Source organism: Opisthocomus hoazin, chromosome 5 (assembly GCF_030867145.1).
Source record: "Opisthocomus hoazin isolate bOpiHoa1 chromosome 5, bOpiHoa1.hap1, whole genome shotgun sequence".
Taxonomy (NCBI): Eukaryota; Metazoa; Chordata; class Aves; order Opisthocomiformes; family Opisthocomidae; genus Opisthocomus; species Opisthocomus hoazin.
Window position 1 is genome coordinate 9,174,291 of NC_134418.1, and position 16,983 is coordinate 9,191,273.

At 42.2% G+C, this 16,983-nt stretch overlaps 1 protein-coding gene across 3 annotated transcripts; it reads right to left on the reverse strand.

Annotated features, from left to right (window-relative positions):
* Nucleotides 1-1,739: 1,739 nt before the first annotated feature.
* Nucleotides 1,740-16,135, reverse strand: LOC142361390 (uncharacterized). Of its 3 annotated transcripts, none has more exons than XM_075420360.1 (12): nucleotides 16,012-16,135; nucleotides 13,869-13,985; nucleotides 12,454-12,558; nucleotides 11,597-11,716; nucleotides 8,968-9,117; nucleotides 8,002-8,136; nucleotides 7,210-7,326; nucleotides 5,956-6,063; nucleotides 5,433-5,546; nucleotides 5,013-5,126; nucleotides 4,061-4,224; nucleotides 1,740-3,131 (listed from the first exon to the last, which is right to left on the reverse strand). In XM_075420360.1, exons 1-10 carry the CDS (start codon nucleotides 16,071-16,073, stop codon nucleotides 5,021-5,023), a joined length of 1,134 nt encoding a protein of 377 aa, XP_075276475.1. In that variant the 5' UTR covers nucleotides 16,074-16,135; the 3' UTR covers nucleotides 1,740-3,131; nucleotides 4,061-4,224; nucleotides 5,013-5,020. The 3 variants fall into 3 exon arrangements, with proteins under 3 accessions (XP_075276475.1, XP_075276474.1, XP_075276473.1); XM_075420359.1 differs by having other exon boundaries at nucleotides 4,061-4,221; nucleotides 8,002-8,139; nucleotides 16,012-16,134; XM_075420358.1 differs by having other exon boundaries at nucleotides 8,002-8,139; nucleotides 16,012-16,134.
* Nucleotides 16,136-16,983: the final 848 nt, after the last annotated feature.

The following is a 16,983-nucleotide window of genomic DNA, read 5'->3' on the forward strand; positions in this document are numbered from 1 at the left end:
CAGGATGTCTCCAAAATGCCTGCCTTCGGGCAGTAACGGTCGGGCTGGCTCTGTGCTCAGTGAAACACAAAGATCTGAAAACAGCACAAGGTAAGGGATTTACCTTGGAAGTCCCCTTCCCTTGTCTTACCGTAATTGTACACTCACGCATCTTGTGTGGCATCTGCATAAACATCCATGTTCCCACAGGGAAGTCTGCTATGCTAGCACCTCTCCTTTCCCACACATTGCTATGGAAAACAGAACTGTGTCCCTGAACCAAGGACACGCTTGAAGTACAGCGTAGGTTCAAAACACGTACAAAAAACTCCACTTCCTCCAGCTTTGCTCTGAGATAAGATGACCTGAGCAGCATGTTTACCTGAATGCATCCAAGCAAGCCAGACAGAGCACCACTCCAGCCTGGAAGCCACGCAGTACTTCTAGCATAACCCTACGTACAAGCTGAATTCAGTTTATCCAGCAGTACTATTTGCTGTAACACGGCTTAGGGATTACAGCTGCCTTGCATCTTTCTGTCCTTGTCAGCGAAGAAAATCCTTCAGAAAAGCACTTTCACACCACAGTGGGAATTTTAAGGGGAGAAGGAGATATCCTCATCACTGTGACCTCAAAGGAGCAGATTTAAAAACAAAACAAAGTACACACAACCAATGGCATTTCAGAACTGCCAGTGAAGGACTGTTTCTACGAGCACAGATAACGTTATCACCTGTAAGGAGATTCTCCCAGTGGAAGCATGCCAACAGAAGATACATGTCGCTTCTTGGAAGAAAGTTAAACCTGACTGGTGAAGTTTAGAGTTTATTTAGGCTTAATTACAAACTGAGCACAGATTTATGCAAAGTGGATTTAATTAAAATAGGTAAAATTAATGGAAGACTATCAAATACAAACTGGGGGTGAAGTGCCAGACTTGAGCTTTGCTCACCTCAGTTGTAAGCTCTTATGTCAAATAGCCTTGGATAAATAAAGGAGTGGACGGACTGCATTCCAGTTATAACCGCTCTGTTTAGACTGACAAGGTTACTGTTACTAATTAGAAGACACTACGATGGTTCTACATCCAGCGACAGCATTGCTTGAAATGACTTTACCAGACCTCAGACCTCATCTGCTCAGTTTCATGCCTTTCCTTGTGCTATCACAGCTTGTCCACACGTACAGAACCTGGATTAGGGAATAAATCCACCCAAAATTTAATTGCCACAGGCAGACTGGTTATTCTATTTCTAGTCTAAGTATCTTCAACTGAAAAATACAAGATCTTTTAAGGACTGATGAATTACAAATCCTATGGATTTGTGTCCATAAATCCACTGCAGGCCCCGTTCATCACAGGCAAAAGCTTAAGGACTCTGAGAGCTGAGCTGAAGTATTTCATGACAGCCTATTACTCTCACCTAACAGCTCCATCCTCTCCAAGAGGACACCTTTCTCATGGCAGAATACATACTGGGGCTTCAGCTGCTCCCTTCCACTAGGCTACAGTGCACTAAATACAAATTCATGACAAGATGTCAAGATATAAACTGATGGGCTGGTCACAACCCAAGCTGGAAACTTGCTTCAAGAGTTTGATTTAATCTCTGAAGAGTCCTCCTTCCCCCTTTTAGCAAGGTCTAAAAAAAGCCCCTCCAAAATAAACAGAACACCCAAAAACAAACAAAAAAAGGACTACTGAACCCACATATTCCTTTTATAATGAAACTCAGACAACATAAAAGCAGACTAACAAGGACTTTTGAAGTTTTTAATGCTTCTGCATAAAGACAAAATGCCAAGTGTGTAACACATTCCCCTATTTACAATCACCATAAATCACATGAAAGCGTGCACACTGGAACAAGGTTCTAAATATTACCTCTTTAGAAAGTGCTGTACAGATGTGTTGCTTGTATACACACACTCTGTGCTCTGCGGTCTGTGAGTGAGCCACCCTTGTGCAGGGACAAAACTGAACCCCACGCCTGAGCATGTCTGGAAATGATGTTTTGGAAGGGGCTGGGAGCAGCTTGTTTCTGTGGAAGCAGCTTACTTCCACCTCAGCAGCACAAGGGCTTTTGGCCCTTGGGTACGCTGCCAGCCCCGCAGCAAGGCTGCTGTGTGCCATCCCTAGCACTGCCATGGTTCTGCAGTGGCCTTGAGAAGAACCAAACCAAGCTCCTGCAAAGAGACAATTCCCAGCTCTAACAGACCTTTGTATCCCAGCACATGCTACATACAATGCCACAAGGGCTATAAAAAATTCTTTTAACTGACATACGAAACTGGTCTAAACTCCACTGTAGCCTCAGCCCTCCCTCTGACCTTTTGAGCACAGTGCTAGAAGAGTAAAACAAAGGAAAGCCTATCTCAACACTGTCACAACCCTTAGCCTGCATACCCTGTGCCCAAGAGCAGCTCTAAACCTGCAAACACTGCTGCTCATCTCCAATTCCCGTAGGAACAGCAGGACTGAATTCATCCTCTTATACTCTTAGCAGTAGACTGGGTCCTCAGGTTGGGCTGCAACACTCATAACAGCAAAATCCAGGTATTTAGGCTGTGTTGCTGTTCAAACAGTCACTCATCCTCTCGAAGAGGGGGATCTGATTTTGATAAACCATCTACCTTTCAGTTCTCTTCTCTTACCAGGCTTCAGCAAAGCTAGCTTAACAGACCTTGTCTCAGAGAACGGTAAATAAGCTAAACGGATGACCACCCAATTCAAAAGCAAAGAACAGTTTGTCTTTAACAACTGGAGAAAGGCTGGAATTATCTACATTCTTTTCAAGCAGTTCTTCAGGTTGGATGTACAGTTCTGGTCCAGCAGAAGAAAAGGGGTTTAACTTCTTGGTTTAAGGGGTGGCATTCTTCAGTTTGACTCGATATTGGACCAATTCACCAGCATAACATTAGTGCATTCTAAGCATAGCACGATCTCCAAATGGCAACAGAATCCATCAGCTGAAGTAGCCTTTACAACACGACGCACATGTCATCTGCCAACGCAGGTAAAGCAGAAGCACTGTCATAAAAGCTTTAAGGAACATCCATCATCATCGTAGCACAGGCTTAATGAAATCTAAAGTTTTACACTTGAGGCAGAGCTTGCAGAAAACAATCTATCCTTGAAGATCTGGAGAAACCTAAACAAAAAGGTAGATAACAGCATTCTATAAATATAATGTATCTAGTCATTAACAGCAAAACATTTACTCTTTTAAGCTGTAGCGTTACAGTAGCAGTAAATGGCACAGAGCACTGCATACCGTGAGCTTAAAGCACAGTATAAAAGACAAAGACATATTGTCCATGCTAAAGAAAGTGTTACAAATAGTATGAACACTTTGAGAACCAAGTTACTGGAACAACAGAGTACTACATACTCTATATTCCTAAAGTATTTGTCAAAAAGAAAATGAAGCAGTTGAGCCTATCTTTCCCAATACCTCACATAATTTTTACCTAAATATGATTATTAATTCATTAAATACATTTTTCCCTCAATTCCAATTAACACATTCCTGCCATGTCTTAAGTGTCCTACTGACTAAGGTTTTTTCCTTTAAAAAGCAACCAGATACATTCAAACTTCTGGACATATAAATGCCGTAAGTTTGCCATGTTCCCAAACAGCCACATTTATTTTTCCTGTTTAAGACAGAAATTTTCTTTTAGCAAAAAGGTGGGTGGCATGGAATTCTATCACGTAACCCACTATCTGGTCTTCCAGCAACATTCACCTTCCACAGACGAAGTTCCTGCCATCTGAGAGTTAGGGTTCACTGCACCTAAAACTCACTGTTAAAGGCAATGTCTCTCTAAATATTGATCTTTGCATCCCCGGAAACCAATGTGTTGCGCCACAGAGCAGCTGTTTAGTTCACTTGCTACATTCTACAAGTCAAAGATATTTCTTCCATTAGAATAAGTGATTATAAACACACTGAATATATGGTCTCCTTAATAGAGCCTTATTTACAGCAAAGACAACTGCAAAGCATCAAAGTATCAACTATCCAGCAGATCAGAGAGGCTCTCTTAACTGTGATGTATACAGGCATGCTTCTTTTACCTGCACATTTCACCTTACGTTGATCGCACATATGCTGACTGTAAATCTCTTCCTCTTTCAATGCAGATTTTATGCGACCGCACCAGTTTTCCAAGACTTGATCTGCTGCTATCAGACTACATCCCTATTCTTCAAAGTGTTTTCCGTCACAGTAGGAAGTCCTGCTATATACAAAGAGAGACTAGATACTTTCAAATATTGAATTAGCACTTTTCTAAAGTGAATCCATATTAAGTCTTACTCATGCTCAAAGAATTTAAATTTAAAAAAAATCAATGAAGTCAAAAGAAAAATGCCATTAGCAAATTTTTTTCAAAAGCTCTACCTGCCTTTTCCTCATATTGCTAGAATTCAAAATCTAAGTAGTGTAAAACGGTGTGCCATATTCTTCATGAGTTTTATTATGCAAAATAATCCAAGATCACTGTTAAAAAGATGTTTATATCCTAGTCCATAATGTTTCAGAGCCTGCATTAAATGAGTATCAAAGACAATCCAACTACACAAATGAGTATCTGCTAATAAAAGCTGTTTGGCTCAAGAGTACTACCCATCCCATTAATGCACCACAGCAATCTACAGTTCAAGAGAAAATTTTCATTGAAATCTACTGCTGCAAATGTGAAGTTATGACTTCATCACAAAAATACTGATGCAGAAACGCTGCTACTGAAATAATTAAAAAACCTGGCACTTCTCATTTGGGTGATAAAACACATTTTTTCTGGCTGAACAGGTAAATATCTCAATTTACTAAGTCTGAAGTATTAGATCTTTTAATTAAGGTGCTGCATTAAATACAATAGGATGAGATGAGATAAAATACTAATATAATAAAGGGATAAAAAGAGAAACTGATCTGCTTGGACTGAACAGCTGGATTCTGTAAAATGATAATGCATATGGGCTACTGAAACAGAAGAGGTAAAATAAGTTGTCAGCATGAACTCACCTTGATATTTAAATTTTTTTCCTCATTATTCTGTCTTCGGCCCTGGCACCTGCCCATCCCCTTTCAGAGTATTCTAACTGATGTCCTTCCAATAAACTGCTACAAAGTTTAAGCCTACAAATAAATTAAAAAAAACCACTAAAGATGAAATGGCTTTATTATGGTAACCTTTTTATACTAAATACAGCTACAACCTGCAATTTAGTCTAATATAGACTACAACATGCTAACATAAGAACAGAATTTTACCACACAACGTAACTACTGGCCAACACATCCCTAAGAAGAATAGTAAAAAAAAAGAATAAAATCTATGTTTATAATAAAAACTTGGATTGAAATGCAGCAATAAAGCAACTATGTTTTTAACTTCATACAAAAAAAAAAAAAAGCCCCTGATTGATGAGCTGCATTTCATACCTCTCCAGCCTGCAGTCTGTATCTCTGTAAGTTTTGCTGTCAGGCAGAAAGAAGTTGGGTTTTTTCTGTTTCTGATCATTCCATCCTGAAGAACAGCTGGCTGGAATCAGGTCACTGCATAAAAACAAATAACTATCATTGTTTTCAGCTACAAAACAACTTCATCTCTCAGGAGACAGAGCAAGCTTTCAGCTCCTAGCCTGAGGCTAGTAACAACCATGGGGCCCAACTCTGTAAAATGCCACTGCTTTCCGTAGGAGACAGAGGGTGAAAGGGGTTCATCATCTTCCAGCATTACTTACTGGCAGAAGCCGCAGAAAGCAACAGGTGGAGAGTCAGACTGGAAAAAGCCAAGTAAACTCACAGAACAAAAATAACAACCAAACATACTGGAGGAAACATTAGGAGAAAAAAAAAATTTAGTATTAAACAGGAAAGGATGATAAAGACTAAAAAAGGCAAAGGATACTTCCACAGCACAAGCAATAAACAGAAAGAACAACAAAATCATTAGGGCATTTACCTTGTTATTTCTATCCCGTGTTGTGCTGTCATTACTTCGTCATTTTCACCAAATGTTTCCCACTCTGAGTACTGTGAAAAAGCCTCCCGATGTCCTGGTTCAGTGAGACTAGAAAGAAAATGAAAAGGTCTCAAACCATGGACCTTTGTAACACAGTTTCTCTTAATTCTTCTGAAGATAAGGGGTTTAAGTATTTTAAACTTAGAAAAGTTTTTAAAAAATTTTGTTTAGAAAAGAAAAAAACCCATCTATACAAACATTATTACTAAGGCTAGCATGAAAAAGTCAATTAAATCCCAAAAAACTTGAATAATTGTTCCCATTTTCTTGTGGTTCTAACAAAACTTTGTATAGAGTCAAACCATGCTCTCCTCTACATAACCTATCCTTTCTCATTTATAGGAAGACTTCTAGGGCAGCAGCTAGGAATGTGGACAAACAGAAACATGATTAAGACCAGTCACTAGAGGAGTGATTTAATTCCTGAACAACTTAGAATAAAGAAGGTTTTAGCCTGAACAACGCTACCCTCCTGTTATCCATTTTTGAACATTAACTTCCCTCTGTCCCAGTCCCAGGCTGGGTGACCAATTCCTTGCTGTTCCAACAAGCATCTTCTTCCACACCATCTTTCACAAGGCAGGGAAAAGTTTAATCAAAATACACAAAGCTTCTTTCCCACCCCTTCACAGATACTTGACAAATATTGTGTAATCATTTACAATATTCTCTCTAATACCCGTAGCAAATATAACATGGTAATAATCAAATCGGCAGCAAGTTCCAGTATTCGCTGACAGGCTTATGAGTGCCCACTGGGCTCCGTTCCTTTACCATAACATTCATCAACTTGTACACACTCTGTACGCCAGGAAGCAGAATGCAGTGCACATAAGAGATGTGACAAATAACCATGGCAGGTGCCTAACCATTTCAGAATCGCAACCTCTGAAGCAGAAACCAGGTTCCATGATAAATCAAGAACACCACATTGGTGCTGCCTAAATCTACACACAAAAAATAACCTATATTGTGTCTTCTGACACTGAAATTTCTTTACCTTTGCAACAGACCACTGTAAATATTTGCTATCACACAACCCAATTATTCTGTCATTCTTTTTGTTCCTCATTAAATTGCATGCACATTTAGACAAAATTAAACCTATTAACAAACGGAGGGATAAATACCAGTCACATTCCAAAAGTCAGTTTATAATATCAATGAATCTCCACATTCAGAATCATTTCATACCTTTCTAGTGTGTGGTACATATGCACATAATGGTTTTTGCTGTTTGAAACCAGAGAGGAGTCAGAATTGTTTCTTCTTCTGCGTTTCCATACTGGAGAAGAATCAGGAGACGAGGAACTACAAAAATAAGACACAGATTTTGTACACAACGTTTTTCATCTGTGTTTAAATGCTTATCAGAGTTCTGCAAAATAATGGCACGTGCCACACAGGAAGACTTTTTTTTTAGGTACGATTCTTCAATCACAACAGAGGAGCACAGAGAAAATGGCTCAAATTTTGGTAATCACTCCATTATATTTTGGGCAGTGAACCCAGTCACAATCACAGAAGAAACCTGGAAGAAGCCTGGAAGTGGAACCATTTTCAGCTCCACACGCATGCACCCAGACCAAGACATCTCAGTAAACAGGGAAGTGCACAAGGTGCTTCACTGTTAGTCTCCCTGCTGTTCTGCAGACAGGCGTAATACTGTTAATTAAGGATGCTCACTCTTGCCTCTGCAAAAGGTATCCTACTTTCAACACTTGCCAACAGTGGTTAAAGAAACCTCAGTACTCCACTGTATGAACAGAGAAGCTGAAAAAACACTGCCTTTTTCTGTAATGCTGGCCGTTTTTCAACACTCAATGCTCTGTACCAGTGACCGATTACATTCAACATCAGAAGTGCCGAACTCCAAAGCCGAGCATTAACTACCCTCCCTCATTAAACATTTCCTACAAAAACCTGACAGCATCAGCATGTATTGAAATATTTCAATTAGTAAATCACAGAAGTTCTATCTCATACCTCTCTGGTGTGTTGTCAGTCTGTCTGCATTCATCTTCACATTCATTTCTCTTCTGCTTTTCATCAAATACAAAGGAGCCAGAAACATCCTGATCTTTGCAGAACCATTCCTGGGAACTGCCTGAGGGTTCTGTACTACTACAAACAGGAGGATAAAAAAAAAAAAAAAAAGATTTAAAATACTACCCATCTGGCTTACCGCTCCAAGCAGAAGACAGTTAAGCTGCAGTAATAATTAACAGTTCATCTCATATGACATCCAAATGGTGAAAACAACTGCAACTTCCACCACAGGTCCATTACAACACAGCTAAAACTATTTACACAATGCAGTTACAGAGCAAATAGAATTTCATTCACTCTTTTCCCCCGAATTTACTAGTCCAAATCTTGTGAAGTATTAGGTGGCATCAATTAGTGGAGCTAGCCTCGTTACAGAAATTCAAAGTTCTGAAAAGATAAAAAAAATTTCCATCCTGAACACAGTTGCCACTCTCCTGCAGACAGCACAGAAATCTCTCTCTAATCTTCTTAAGCTTCTCAAATCCTCTAACATATTTTTACTGCAGGAGAACAGTGGTTCTACTGACACCAGGAAAAGGAAAGATGAAAAGGTTATCGAGGTCAACGAACCATCATCATCAAATTTCTGCTTATGCCTATCCCTTTCTAGCAAAATCATTTTACCTTGTGCTGACCAATGAAACCACACAGGGGAAGGGAGTGTACTACTGTAGACAGACCAAATGCCTTCCTTCCCAAAGTGCCTTACTGGAGATGAACTTAGACTAAATGATGGGAATATCCTGAAGACTAACAGAATTCAAAAGAAAAACAAGGCATTCAAGGAGACTCCCATTTCTGAGCCTGGTCTCCTCTCTTGCTCCCAGTTAGGAATGCTCTGAAGGAAATACAGAGTCCTTCTGTGAAGCAAGAGACGTGCTGACTTAATTCACCCATACACACACTGGCTCCAGGTCCCAGGTTTCTTCAGCAGGAGGATCCCAGGCATGCAGTGCTATCTTCCACAACCTGATCTGCTGGTCCCAGGATCTACGGCTGTACTTCTTAAACTTGTTGGGAGTTCTAGGATGAACTCCTGGTATTCGCTGATTCCTGTAAACACACAGTGACATTTGTATTTCAGGGCATTATTTTCATTCTTCAAAAAAAAAAAAAAAAAAAAAAAATCCTCAGTCCATCAGATCACGCAATCATTGGTACCCTAATAAATAAAATGCTCGTATTTTTAAACACTTCACTGAAATGGGTAGATTCTAAAGCATTGTTAAAAGCAGACCACACAAGCAACAACTAACAATAACATGCTGAATCAGACCAGAGGTTCATTCAGCCCAGCACTCTGACAGCTGCCAAAAGCAGATTCCTACTACCCATCGACAAACATGAAACAGAAGCAGCTAAACTCATACCCCTTCAACAGTACCCTAGCCTCCACCTACTTCTCAGTTATTCCTGAGTCAGATGCAGCTTGTATTTAGCATTGTACTGAGTCCAGCTGGGATGGAGTTAACTTCCTTCATAGCAGGCCCTGTAGTGCTGTGTTTTGGATTCATGGCTAAAACTCTGCTGATAACACACTAATTTTCATCTCTTGCTGCACAGTGCTTGCACAGCTTCAAGGCCTTCTCTTATTCCCACTCTGCCTCACCCCCTGCCACAGCCACTAAGTTGAGGGTGAACAAGAATTTGGGAGGGGAAAGCACCGAGACAGCTGACTCCAATTACCCAAAGAGATATTCCACACCATGTAATGTCACGCTCAGCAATAAACACCGGTGCAGAGAAAGAAGACCAGGTGTCTTCCAAAGCAGTCACTGCTCAGAGACTATCAGGGCACCATCCTGCTTGTGGGAGGTAGCGAGTGATTGCATTTCATCACTTGCTTTCTCCCCCCTTTCTTTCCTTCACCTGTTAAACTGCCCTTACCTCAATCCATCAGTTTTCTGTATTCTGCTGCTCTTATTCTTTCCCCATCCCACTGAGGAGAGGGAGGGAGCAAATAGCTGTGTGGATACTTGGCTGCTGGCAGCGGTCAACCCACAAATACTTCTACTGAACTTTCATTCCACCATTGTCCACGCATTATTACAATGGGGATTACTGTAATTCTAAACAGCATTTGTCTTTTGGGAGTACAGAAGAAGTACCCCCACTCTCTGGGTAAAGTGTAAATGGCACGCCCTTCCACTGAATCTACACCAGGCAGACGCTGTAACAACACTGCCTGGGATCACCCCACGGCTGGAAGTGCTATTTCTCAGGTGGTATCCCAAAACCAGATCCTGCCCACCACAGATTACTGGAGAGCTCACTCAAACTGTACCTTCCATACAAAATAATCCTGTTTCTAGTCCTACCACACTGCAGTCAGCTTTATGCCTGGGGGAAAGCATATCACAATAATGTTTTAAATCATACCAAGTACCTCGGTCTCAAGCGGCTCCCCCTACCAGCTTCACAGATCAATATACTTAGCCATAACATTTTCTGCAGGATAAACAAATTCCTGCTAAGGAACACTATTATAAACTACCCCATTAAATTGCCACCTAGAACTCTTCTTCTTTTAAAATTTATCCCACGTTTTTTTCTGAACGTTCTTCTCACCCTTTCCTATTCTCCACTTACGATTTAACTGACCACAGCACAGCTATGCAAGTGCCAGGCATCACTGTAAAACTGACTGCAGTCCTACCACTGATGACAAAGCAACAAGCAAAACTACAATTCACTAAGCAATACAAGACTCTCTGAAGAAAGAAGTGTTACTGCAGATGTGATCATTTACAACAGGTGTTGTTGATTTTTAGTAATCTAGTCTAATCTTTCAAGTTTTGCTCAACAACAAGCTTGCAGTGCCCACTGCACTTGGCTAGCAATTTTCACAACAGACTCTTACAGGCAGAATCCACAGAAAGCTGGCAACTGGAAGTAGCAAGCTTCATTTAGAAAAACACCTCTAAAAAATAGCCCTCAAAGTAAAAAATCAAGAACACAAATGCACATCCACACAATGGTACAGACTAGCTTCTGAATCTTGACAGCTGTGTAGTAAGCAGAGGTGCCTGGCTACGAAATCTTGACGCAAGTGCCATAATTCACAGACTGAAGCCCCAATGGAATGACAGAGAAAGCAAGAAATCCAGGTTTTGATTTGTTAGTCACTGATGAACCACTGAAGCCTGGTTTCCCTTACCAATACTTCAATGCAAGGCTTTATGCAGTCCTCATTCAAAGCTGTCATTTCCTGGTACGAATTAAGTTCACACTGGCCTAGCAACACAGTCACCAGAAGCATCACAAGGAGATGATTAATACAGAATTTATTTAAAGTATATCTGCTACTAGCAGCATCAACATACAAAGGGAACCTTTAGCTTTAAATTTTCCCTATCTAAATTTGCTTGTATGCGTAAAATATCTGGCTTCTCTTTGATAAAAATAAATTGATTTAAGTTTTCTTCACTTATGTTCACATAATTTGAAGAGAACTAAAGCTGTCTGCTGATTTACACTCACGTCAGGAACAAATAAGAGTTTATAGGGAAGTGTACAACACAGTGTAACTTACTTTGGAACTTCTTTAATGTATCTGTCATATGCAAGGGTATTCTTTCCAAAATTGATTTGTTTTTGTCTTCTCCTCAGAACCACTTCATCTGTTTCCCTTTCAGGTGGATTAGCAGAATCACTTCAAACAGAAATTAAAAAAGTAAAAATTAGAATTAAGTTGAAAAGAACCTTAATAGCTTTACCACAAGTTATATAAACACATACTCTGGAACTGTATGCACTGTTAATCTGATAGACAGTGAGCACAACTCTTACTTCACTAGTTTACACAGGTGGAAGTTGTGCTAACCAAATGAATCACTATAGGAGTAGGTTTTGCAAGAACATACAATTGCTCAGGTTTGTAACAAGTAAACATACACCTGAGGGTACTGGTGCTAGAACTGCCTTACTAGAAGCTTATACCTAGCCCTACAACAAGGAAATCAAATGATACATGATTATTACATAGATGTGTAACAACCTCCTAATATAAATATGAAAAAGTTTAAACTCAAAAAAATGAGGATGGATAATTTAAAGTAGGCTAGCTTGAATGATCTTGTAGCCATTTCTCAACTCAAGCCTCGATGGCTGGTTTTCATTTTTCCTTTCATTATTCCAGTACTTTTTCTTATGTAAAGTTGTAATTAATATGCAATTTAAGCTGAAAAAGAAGAGAATCAGAAATGATCATAGAAGCAGCTTTTGAGATAAGACTTCTCAGTGTTGTTCTCTCAAGGCTTCTTTCAGGCTCATATGAAACAGCCTGACTGCGTTTCACATCTTCACTAATGCACATAAAGTAGTCAGAGATCATTAGATGGCTATTGCTAAAACCAACGCAACAATAGTTAGTAATTGTTAAATACCTACTTTGTCACTTTTTTATTTGATGTCCGCATTGTTTTGCTTTCTTCAATTCTGCCTTCCCAGTCAGGGCAAATAGAAAGAGGCCCAGAATGTTCTGGTGTTGTAGAGCTGGAAAATAATGAGAACTCAGTATCAACATTTGCTGCTTAGAACATATTTAATGAACAGAAACTTCAACAGTGGACAAAAGTAGCTCCACAACTGTAACACCATGGGCACGCCCCTACTCTGTTTCCTCAGGTTCCTCATTAACTTAAAACGTATAATAAATACTGTATAATGCTGTAATATTGTGAAGTGTTGAGAACTTCTCCTTTCAGTCTGTCCACTTCTTTCAAAGTTAATGCCTCAACATTTGACATAAGTAATACAGAAGCAGACATAGCCTGCAGTCTTACTTTGCCTAAACAGTTTCACATCAATAGATGAAATTAGCACCTATGCTACCAATGTCATTTTAACACAACATGAAGGTTCCACACCAAGAAGGAACATATCTACTCAGCAAGAGAAAAACAGAATGCTGCTAGCAAATCCAGTTTGACTCACAATCATAACATACTCTTAGTATTTTTTATGATAGCATCAAAGAAACAGAAAACACTCCCGAACACAAGTGCTTTCATGAGCTCTTCAAAAGGTTAATTTATTAACTGAAGCAATATTAAATATGCCATCAGAAATGACAATTGCCTTTGCATAATGTAACACTCAGAAATGTATAAATTATATAAAAAGTTTTCATGTGCCCTTGGTAAAATATTTCATCTCTTCTAACTTACCTTCTACTCAGTTTTTTGCACACATCCAACCACTCACCACTATTCAGACTTCCTGTCAGACATTAAGATACCAATCTCAACCACTTCCTCCACCTGACGTCTTAGTCTAAAATACGCAAAAGCAAAGCAAGATACTCCTAGAACTACCTACCTATAAAATTCAATCTCATCTCAAATTGTTCTTGGTACTGGACAAAAAAAAATAAAGGATACTTACTAAAAACTGTAGCACAGCTGAATATACCCAGTGCACTGTCAAGTGAAGCGTCAAACATCATCCTTTGCCCACGCTTACACATAGAGATGTGTAAGCAAAGCACAAAAAGTAACAGCATATTGCTTCCATGGGAGTTTTACACTAACACTGAAGATTTCAGTAATAAAGGTCTCAAACTACTGCATCAGTATATGCCATTTCTCTCTTTCATATGGAATACTTGCTAATATTACGGCACATATGGCAATTAGCCAAACCGAATGGTCTACTCTTGCATAATGTAGATATCATTTGCTAACTCTGTGCTACTGTACTATTAGAAAACATTCAATTTAATTACATCCAAGGTTTTGTTGGATTCCTAAAGATGACAATGCAGCAAAGTGAAGATTTAAACAAATGTCGCATTTATTCCTCACCTCTCCAGCCATTGGTCTAAATGTCTACACTGATATTCATCAGTCACCAAAGAATCAGAATCATTCCACCTTCTGCATTCCTGTTCTTGGTGCCAGCAGTGTGGATGTTGCACAGAACTACAAAAACAAGAATTTTCATCAGAAATCAAGTCACTGGCAGTCACTGAACATTGCCTATAAAAAAGAAGTATGAACAATTTGAGTATCATCATTTATAGTTACAAAATACTGATTTGTCATACAGATTTGTGATTTGTTTCAAGTTATTCAGGCAATGCTAACTTAACAAAGGTGTCAGACTGCAACTGCTGAGAAAAGGTCTTTGACTAATGCAATTAAGACATCAGAATTTTAAAAGAAACTGTTAATATTTAGATAACCACAATTATACCCTTTCTCTATTTGAAAACAAAGAGGGAGAAATAAAAACCTGAGGACTGTCATCAGTGTTTATGGAACTGCTGACATGTGCCAACACTCATAGACTGTCTTCTGTCAGCAATGCACTACTTAATATATACATACCATTCTATCCAGTAATTAACTTGTGGCAGAGGGAAATACAGAAAAAATCACTTCAACACAAAAAAACAGCACATCTAAGGAGAAATAGGTCAAACTTTTATGTTGAAACACTTTTACCCAGGGAATTCTATACCAGACACTGCTGCGGAGTCCTCACAAACAAGCACAGGGCAAGGAGCTGGGGGGTGCTTGCAACACGCTGGAAGGACAGCCAGAGACTGCTGAAGGATTCAGAGTTATCTACATTTTCCTCCTCAGTTCTGGCAGCTTTGACGCCTCAAATGACAGGTTACTAAACAAAACACCACCACAGCGTCTGCTAACATCAGACCCAGCTTCTCTGGGCTAAGGACCACAGCTGCAGATCTGCCACCACCTGTCCGAGAGAATGACCCTACCATGCAGTAAACATGCTGCTGCTCTGTACGTGAGTAAACACGCTGTTCTGTACGTGCGAGTAAACAGCAAACACGTTGTTCTGCATGTGCGAGGCCTCTGCGCTTTTCAAGCCAAGGAGTGGGAAGGAAGGCAGGTTTCTGTCATTTCAGTGCTGGCTGAACACCCTGCGCGCTCCCTCCCTTCCTCCTCCACCCTGCCTGGCCTCGGGAGCTTCCTGCTCGCAGCGGGCTCGAAGCCACCCAGACGCAGCACAGCTCCCTCCTGATCACGGACCCAGGCGGCAGGACACCTTCAGCACATTCAGTCTTTGCAAAGGCAGCGAACGGATAAAACCCTTCTCTACCCACTCTCAACAAAGACTTGAAAGAAACAGGGGAGAAAAAAAAAAAAAGCACACCACCTAACATGCTCTAGGTACAGCGCTACTGGAAAATCCAGGGGGAAATGGTAACCGAAAATCAGAGAATCACAGAATGTTCGGGGTTGGAAGGGACCTCTGTGGGTCACCCAGTCCAACCCTCCTGCCAAAGCAGGGTCACCTACAGCAGGCTGCACAGGACCTTGTCCAGGCGGGTCTTGAATATCTCCAGAGAAGGAGACTCCACAACCTCCCTGGGCAGCCTGTTCCAGGGCTCTGTCACCCTCAGAGGGAACAAGTTCTTCCCCATGTTCAGACGGAACTTCCTGTGCTTCAGTTTGTGCCCATTGCCCCTTGTCCTGTCACTGGGCACCACTGAAAAGAGCTTGGCCCCATCCTCCTGACACCCACCCTTCAGATATTTATAAGCATTTAGAAGGTCCCCTCTCAGCCTTCTCTTCTCCAGGCTGAACAAGCCCAGCTCCCTCAGCCTCTCCTCATAGGAGAGATGCTCCAGTCCCCTCACCATCCTCGTAGCCCTCCGCTGGACTCTCTCCAGTATTCCTCCATCCTCCGCGCTCCCGCCCGCCCCCCGCCCCGCTCCCCCGCCGCCGGAGCAGCCCGAAGCAGCCCCAGCACGGCGGCTCCCCCGGCAGGCTGCCGGCCCCAGCCTCTCGCCGGGTCCCGCGGAGGAGGAGGCTGACGGCGCGGGAGGGCCGCCTCAGCCCGCCACAGCCGTCCCGGGACGGGCAGCGCCGCGCCTCCCCCCGCTCGCACACCGAGAGCTCCACAGGCGCCCTGAGGGAGCGACACCCCCCACGCCCCGCCGCAGCCACCCCGGCCCTCCGCGATGGCTCCCACCTGCGCAGCCCGCCCGGCTCCCCGCCGGCGTAGCGCGGCAGACCCCGCTGCCCGCGGAACATGGCTGAGGCAACTCGCTCCGCCGCCGCGGAACATGGCTGCGCCCCAGCGCCAAGCAGCGCGCAGGCGCGGCCCTCCCTCTCCAGAGGAGGCCGAGTGGGGCGGGGGGGGGGGGCTGCGCATGCGCACACGGTGCCGCCATGGGGGGGTCAGCGCGCTGGAGCGGGGGGCGCTGGTGAGGCCGTGGGTGAAAATACGGTGCTCCTGCTAGAAAAGCCCGTCAGGTTTTACAGAGGGAGGGCGGGAGGAAGGCGAAGCGCTCTGCAGCCCACGCCGCTGTGGGGCGCAGATTCCTTCACGCTGAGGGCGCCATTTCCTGCACGGCCTCTCCCAGGCCCCCACCCAGCGCGGGGGGCAGCTGGAGCCCAGGCCCGCTCCGCCCGCTGATCCGGCGAAAACCCGGCCCCGACACCAGAGCGTTACCTCGCTCGTCAGCCAAGGTCAGATGTGGTGAGCTAAATCGTCTCCACAAAGGGGGCTGACAGGCACCGCGACATGCACTCTAGGAAAAATGTGTCCCACATCTCCTATCGTCAATGGAATGGATGTGCTACATTCTTCTAGTGCCTGCACTTGTTAACGTAGCTAAGCAATGCCACAATAAAAAAAATGGTTTATACGGGACACATCATTGCTGCATGCCAGTGCTCCCCCGGAAAGACAAATTAGTTCTAGCCATTGCCCCTGCTCACCTCATGACATCCAGTGTCAGTCCTTCCCTCCCTAGTCATGGAAATTGCGTTGGGTTTTTTTCCTGAGATACATACATAGATCTTACATACCTTCTTCACGCAACCCTCTGCGTTCAGGTTATAGTAGGGAAGTTCATCAAAGAAGGAATTATCAGGTGCACCTCCAGGAGAATTTAAGCCCTCTTCCTATTCATGTGTTCTCAGCTAAAACATTGTATAC

Excerpts from the sequence above, each read along its gene's own strand:
- LOC142361390 (XM_075420359.1), bottom strand. The coding sequence starts at position 16,073 with ATGTTCCGCGGGCAGCGGGGTCTGCCGCGCTACGCCGGCGGGGAGCCG. Across the intron at positions 13,986-16,011 it reads GAGCCGGGCGGGCTGCGCAG|TTCTGTGCAACATCCACACT; the intron begins GTGGGAGCCATC and ends TTGTTTTTGTAG. Across the intron at positions 8,140-8,967 it reads ACCTGGGACCTGGAGCCAGT|TAGTACAGAACCCTCAGGCA; the intron begins GTGTGTATGGGT and ends TCCTGTTTGTAG.